General features: G+C 37.0%; 1 protein-coding gene across 1 annotated transcript; it reads right to left on the bottom strand.

Moving 5' to 3' along the window:
* Positions 1-952: 952 nt before the first annotated feature.
* On the bottom strand, positions 953-6,058 carry LOC107831647 (late blight resistance protein R1-A). The gene is made up of 3 exons (XM_016659427.2): positions 3,127-6,058; positions 1,821-2,954; positions 953-1,185 (listed from the first exon to the last, which is right to left on the bottom strand). The coding sequence occupies exons 1-2, from the start codon at positions 5,823-5,825 to the stop codon at positions 1,832-1,834; spliced, it is 3,822 nt and encodes a 1,273-aa protein (XP_016514913.2). The 5' UTR covers positions 5,826-6,058; the 3' UTR covers positions 953-1,185; positions 1,821-1,831.
* Positions 6,059-6,992: the final 934 nt, after the last annotated feature.

The following is a 6,992-nucleotide window of genomic DNA, read 5'->3' as shown; positions in this document are numbered from 1 at the left end:
ATCTAATAGAACAATAACTACTCAAGATGGTTCTTTAGCACTTTTTCCTAGTATCAATATTGTTATTATCTTGTTTTGAACCTCATAACTGTTTTCCAGTAAGCCAAGAGATAAAATCAACTCATGACTGTCTCCCCGTTAAGACACCAAATATGTTGCTAATAAACAAAATTCAAACAAGCCAGCACTGGAGGCAATTATTTTTTGGACATTAAGGCGACCAATACTGGTGCTGTGATGCGCAAACAGTAGGTGCTGAAGCTCCCAGTTTCTGTCTATTAATACATACCTGGCATTGAGGCGTCCATTTCTGGATGCTCAGTGTTGGAGGTGCAACGCTCAATGCTGGAGATACACATTTTAGCCTACCTCATTTTCTTCCATCAAGCAAGCACTGCAGCTTTACCGAGTTTTGTGGTGCCAACTTCTGTCTGCATTTTCAAAATCTCCAACAGTAATAATGTACTATAGGTTTCTTTTCCAGCTCTAAGACTAAAACCGTTTCTTCTTTTCCCACCGAAGTAAAGATCACATATGAACACATATACTTTATATTCTCATGACATTTCTCAAAAGGTATGAGTACCTTCTTCAAGAATTCCAAGCATATGATCAAAAATAAGTAATCAGATACTTCCGGTGCATGATCCTATTACAATCAACTCCTAATCAGAGGCTGGCTTAGCATACGCTTATTATAGACACTCCTAATTAGAAGTTGTAATTCTCTTAAAGCTTCAATTGATACCAAAAATGTCACCACTTTCAGGTTTGCTTCTTCACTGTTGTATGTGCTTCAGGAAAATAACAGAACATATGATTAATGTTTAAGAATGATTTTCCAAGTTGAGGACATAAACTGGCATTACATTTAGGAAGAAACAGGTACACATAAGAGCAAAAAGCATTGTTTAATGTAGAAGCAAAGATATAGCAGTGGCATCACAGCATCTTGGTGAAATCATAAGATGCACAATGGTAGCATTCACCTCAGGAGTCAAAATTTAATGACTTACACCAAACATTAAGGATTGAATGAATAATTTGTTCCGTAGTTAAACTATGAAATGTAGGTTACAGTGAATACAACTGAAGGATAATTCTACAGAAACTATTAAAGAAGACAACTAATAAAAATTACATGATGATCTTCTAAATTTCCTCCGGTTACAAACTCTTCAGACTCTGTTGTGAAAAGAAAAAAAAAAGACAATTAGTGAAGAGCTATAAAACATACATAAACGGATGACCAAACAAAGTTACGTTCTTTCATTTTTTTTGCTGTAGAATTTCTAATTTGAGGAATACACTTTTTAGCTTCAGACAAATAAATGATAAAAACTGATTATTTTCATAGATATGAGAATTGACTTGGTCCTTTTATCACCCGACAGATATATTTGTTCCCCAACCAAAAAACAGATTATACCATAGGTCTCAGCTTCGTACAATAACCATCTCTCCACCTTGCTTATCATCTGCAAGACCAACAACCAATCTTCTGCGCTTTGCCTTTAACAAACAATATATATCGGGAGGGAACTTCCTAGTTAAATTTTTTACATTGATAACAACAAGGCTTTAATGAGTTTATCTATCTTTCATTGCTAAAAAGGTTCATCTTCCTTTTCTTCTTGATGGTACTTCTATTTCAACAACTTTAATTTTATCTTTAATTAAATAAAATGCTAAATAAATAGAAAGCTTTAGGAAGGTGTCAAACAAAAGGAATAGTTAGTAAAAGGCTAAAAGCCTAAATGGCAACTTTTTATAGAAAAGAAATTGCATTTAGCAGAACAAAAATGAGACTGGTAGTGTACCTGAATTTGGATTACTTGATGACAAGCTTGAAATCATCATTTTGATAATCATCAACTTGTATTTCTTGGATAACCCTGGCTGACTTTACAACAGATTCGTTGCAATCCCTTACCTCAATGGACTTTAAAGAACAGATGTCTTCGAAACAAGAAGGGATCTCCTTCAGATTTTCTAGTCCACGCAAAAACAAGCGTTCAAGATTAGGAAATGCGTCATCGAAGACAGTCCATTCTTGAAGACTGCAACAAAACATTAATTTCAAGACTTTAAGTTTAGGGAACTCGTCATCTCTCACTTCCCATTTTTCATCATCAAGTTCAATGGCTAGCAGTTCTAGGACCTGAATCTTCTGAAGCTGAGCAATGTTCGACAAGTGCTCATGACCCAGTCTAAAGCAGGACAGTTTCAATATTTTGAGATTTGATGCGGAGATGCATACAGGATACCGATGCTGGAATTCTACGGCTTCACCAATAATGTGTAGCGTCTCAAGCTGTGTTGAAAAATCTGATACAGGGAACGGAAAGCTGCAAACACCCTTGAATTTGCATTCCAGTTCCCGAATATTAGGGGCTTTTCTCAACATCAATTCAACATCTTCGACACAAGAAAAATATGGCTGAGAAAGAGTGTCCAAATCATAAAATTTTGAGGAGTCCTCAAGTAACTTCTCTGCATTATCTATAGTGAAGAAGTGACTAATATGCAGATGTCTCAATTTACTCATCTTCCTAAGAGTAACCGGTAACAATATTTGCCCCCAAGATTTTAATATCAAAGTTTCAAGGTTACAAAGATTTGATATGGACGACGGAATTGACTTCTGCTTAGTTTCTGCATAAATATATCTCAAGTAAACTAGCCCAGTTGGAAAAGAATCAATAACAATGTTCTGCTCCAAATCCAACACTTTTAGAAACTTGAAATTCTGTAAAATGCGTGAAATTGCGAAGGCGGGTTTGGGTACGGAAAGACGGGTAAAGGAGTCAGTATCACTCCTGAAAAGTACAGAGCCAACAAGTGAGCAAGAGGAGCTCCATTCTTCAAGATTATCCATTTCAGAAAAGGCCAAACGACGCTGCGCATGCTGCTTATGAGAATAAATGCAGGAAGAAGGATTGGCGTTGTGATCCCTGTGAATAATATATTAACAATATCATAACATTGATTTTCAAATATAACTGATATACTTGATCCTTGTGACTATATAAATTAGTAAAATAATGTACAATTAATTTTCAAATATAACTTGAAATACTTGATTTATTGAACAAGTGAAGTATCATTAATTGGTGTATATATTACCGTATTATCCATAGCAGAAGATTCTCCTCTGTTGCCTTTTCCTTGCAGAACTCGAGCAATACATCATGAAGACGACATGCTTCGACCTTACCATCTGAATCAGCTCGTTGAGAAATCATCACTAGATTTCTTCCAATAAGATTCTCCAAGTAACCTTCTGCTATATCCTCCAAACTCTTGCCGTCACAACTTTTTATAAATGCTTCTGATATCCATAACCTTTTTAACCTGGAAGCATCAATCACTCTATCCTCTAAAAATGCTCCAAAATAAAGGAAGCAAGACCTGAGATGATAGGGTAAATTCTGATAACTTTGTTCCACAATGGCCTTTGAGTCACTGTGAATGTGGGAACTTAAAGTTGTAGCCACTTGTTTCCAACTCTCTTCTTTTTTCTCCATCCTTGCCAGAATACCAGCCACCAAAACAACTGAAAGAGGCAGCCCTCCACACTTTTTTGCTATTTGTCGCCCAACATCTTCAAGGGGAGCAGAACAGCTTTCCTCAGCAAACACTTTATATTTTAGTAATTTCAAACTTTCATCATCGTTAAACATACGAAGGTGAAAGGGATCACTCTGAAATCTAGCATAGTTGGCAACTTCATGATGTCGTGTTGTTAGAATGATTCTGCTTCCATTGTTAGCATCTGGAAAAGAACCTACCAAATCATCCCATGCGCTGTTTTCCCACACATCATCAACAAGGATAAGGTACCTTTTTGATAATAAAGTTTTGCGAAGCATATCAGCTAATTCAATGTCATGCCTTTCTCTATACCGAAAATCCTCACCAACAGCATTATGTAGCAAGGCCAATAACAATTCATTACGTGAATATACTTGAGACACGCAACACTGTACACGAATATCAAAGTGAGAGACAACTAACCTGTCACAATAGAGTCTATAGGCCAAAGTCGTCTTACCTTGACCCGGCATGCCGACGATTGAGATAACATCTCGCCCTTTGGTTCCTTTTATTAGCTGGTGCCTTAACTCTTCTATTACATCCTCAAACCCCACAATTTCTTCATTCAACCTTGGAGTCCTTGCCAGTTGTGATGACATATGATCAGTGGCAGTATTCATGGTATCATATAGTACTGAACTAGGCATTTTCTTTTTTTGAATCTCTGCTACCTCTGTTTTGATACAAGTAATCTCCTCTATGATATCAAGGAGCCAATGCTCAAGACACCAAGGAGGTACTTCTTTGTTTATACAAGCTGCATCAACTACATATTCCACCTCATATGCTATGCCAATCAATAGTGTAGCCCACTTTTGAGTTTCCTCGTGCTTGTCATGTAGCTCTTCGGCAACAGCCTTTAGAAAAGGTTGCAAGCTCTCAAGTTCCTTCTGAATTATTTGAAGCTGGTTCATGACAAAAGCGAGGGAATATGAATGGCGGATCTGGAACTCCCTCAAGTTGTTTAAAAGAAAATCAACATGGCCTAGTCCATGAATCCTCGGCAAGTTAGATTGAAACGCCTTTCGAATGATGAGATATATCATAGCTTTGACAGGCTGAATGTTTCCCGGAAGATCAAGACCAAGTGCTTGGTTCACATCCTCCAACGTCATGCCTTCTGTCTTCCCCTCGCTATCATATAATGAGTAAATTAGAAGTCCGGCATCAACAATAACAGTTTCCATATCTTGAAGACGAAATTCAAGATCTAGTATTGGCAGATGGATGAGATTGGCTCTTATAAGGCTGAGTATATCATGAAGGATTGTCATTTGATCATTTGAAGAAACTGTCCCACTAGGATTACTAACAGTGGGTAGCTTCATCAAATTGTGTGCAGGAGCCTCCACAAATCCACTGTCAGTTGCATGCTTATTTTGAATAATATTGGGATGCCAACCTGGTTGTATAGTCGACTTCAAAGCGCACAGGACATCTGTATAAATTTTGTGGATGTGGGGATGAATGGGCTTAATCTTCAATTCCAGGAGATCAGAAAACAAAGCATTCATTTCCCTTGGAGCCACGTCTTGATTTTCCTTGCCATGGATTGGCAAATACAACCATGCGACCATTGCTGCGTGGCTGGACACAATTAAGACGTGAGTGAAGAAAGTATGTTCGCTTTGAGCTGGCTCTGTGCATTTGTTTGAAACAAAGCAGACGAAAAACCTCAGCAAATTCAACTCCTTCAAAACCTCTTCTATTTGTTCCTTTGGTTCCGGAACATAAAGTAGCGAACGAGGATCATCAATCTTTACTAGAACATTGAGATTCGCTATAACACCATCAATGAATTCCATTAGAAATTTGGGGATAGGAATATCATCCTTGTTGGCTGGAAGTGGTATTGATGATACTTCGACGGAGGAGTATTTTGATTGGAATTCGAGCTTAATCTTCCAAATTCCTGTTGGCACGTCGGAGATAAAGGGATCAAAATTTGGATCCACAGACCCCTCCCAGTCAGAATCAGAGAAAAAAATTCGTTGAGTAGCCTGTTGTACTGATATGGACTTCTTCCAAATTTCTTTCATTTTCTGTGAGACGTCGAGCATGCCGCATTCACCTGCGAAGGTGAAGCTCTGCAGACTGAGAAAACTGTCCAGGAAATTTAACTCCCACAGAAAGAACTCCAATCGATCCCTTGAAACATCGTCAATGTTAGAGGGTCGAAGTTCAAGAAAGTCGCGTCTTATTTTAGCCAAATCTTTGTCTAGAAACATGATTCTCCCTCTTTCTTAGAAATTGTGATGAACTTGAACTGAGAAGTTGAAATACAAATCAGACGTCTTCCTTAGTTTTTTTCTTTACCTTGATTTCCTCTTGCTCAGAATTTTACTATTCGACACCTGTGTTAGTTGCATCAATTATTTATAAGCAGCAAGTCAACTTATTGTAAATAAGTCCACATTATTTATTCCTTGTATGCACATGGGTAGATTCCTTCGCTTTTCTTCTATACCAATTGTCATATATTAAATATACAACCATTATTTATGAGTCCTATGGATAATAATATCATATGGGTAAAGGTCGATCTACCTACACAAAGTAAAATTATATATAATCATCAGAGATTTGCTTATTTGCGTAATTTTCTTTTCTTTTCCTTTCTTCTTTTTTTTTTTTTTTTTTTTGCAGTCAAAATCCTTACGCGGTGAAACTTCTTTTATTTTCTGACATTACTACTATTAATATTACTATACTATTATTACTACTATTAATAGGAGCAGCTTCTGGTCAAAGTAAATTAAGACCAAAAAAAAAAACCCAATTCATTTCAGACTTTATCTTGTACTGTCCTCTTTCTAGACCTGGACATATTTGATATTTTAATATCCTGAAACAATGGGCCCTCATTAATTTGCCATTTACACGTACCCGCAAGGATAAAGGCTATCAGAGTCCGGAACTTGGTGTTGTTTTTTTGGATTCAAATAGGTAGAAAAAAATTTAGTGACAAAAATATATAAAACGCAATTTTGAACCATGTTTTACCTTAACGTCCGTTTGGAACGTTAAAGGTAAAACACGTTTCAAAACTGCTTTTTATATAAAAAGTGGTTTCAAAACCACGTTTTAGGTGAAGCTGATGGGACGTTTAGTTAAAACATGGTTCAAAAGCACCTTTTACATAAAACGCCTTAATGAACCATGCTTTGCCTCTTAAAATACTGTCCCTTTCCCTTCCCCACGTTTAGAAACCAGAACCCCAAACCCCAATTTTAAAATAGAATAGCGGTCCCTCCACGAGATTAAAAACTCGAGTGAAAAACTCGAGTGGACCCCACATGTCCCATAAAAAGTAAATAGTGTTGGTCACACGTCCTAGCTAAGGCCTTCTCTTGTTATGTTGCTAATTTCGGACTAAAATCTTCAATTCTTCAACA

This window comes from Nicotiana tabacum, chromosome 20, assembly GCF_000715075.1.
Source record: "Nicotiana tabacum cultivar K326 chromosome 20, ASM71507v2, whole genome shotgun sequence".
Classification (NCBI taxonomy): domain Eukaryota; kingdom Viridiplantae; phylum Streptophyta; class Magnoliopsida; order Solanales; family Solanaceae; genus Nicotiana; species Nicotiana tabacum.
The sequence above is the reverse complement of the archived record's forward strand: the minus strand, read 5'-3'. Positions and strand labels throughout refer to the sequence as shown.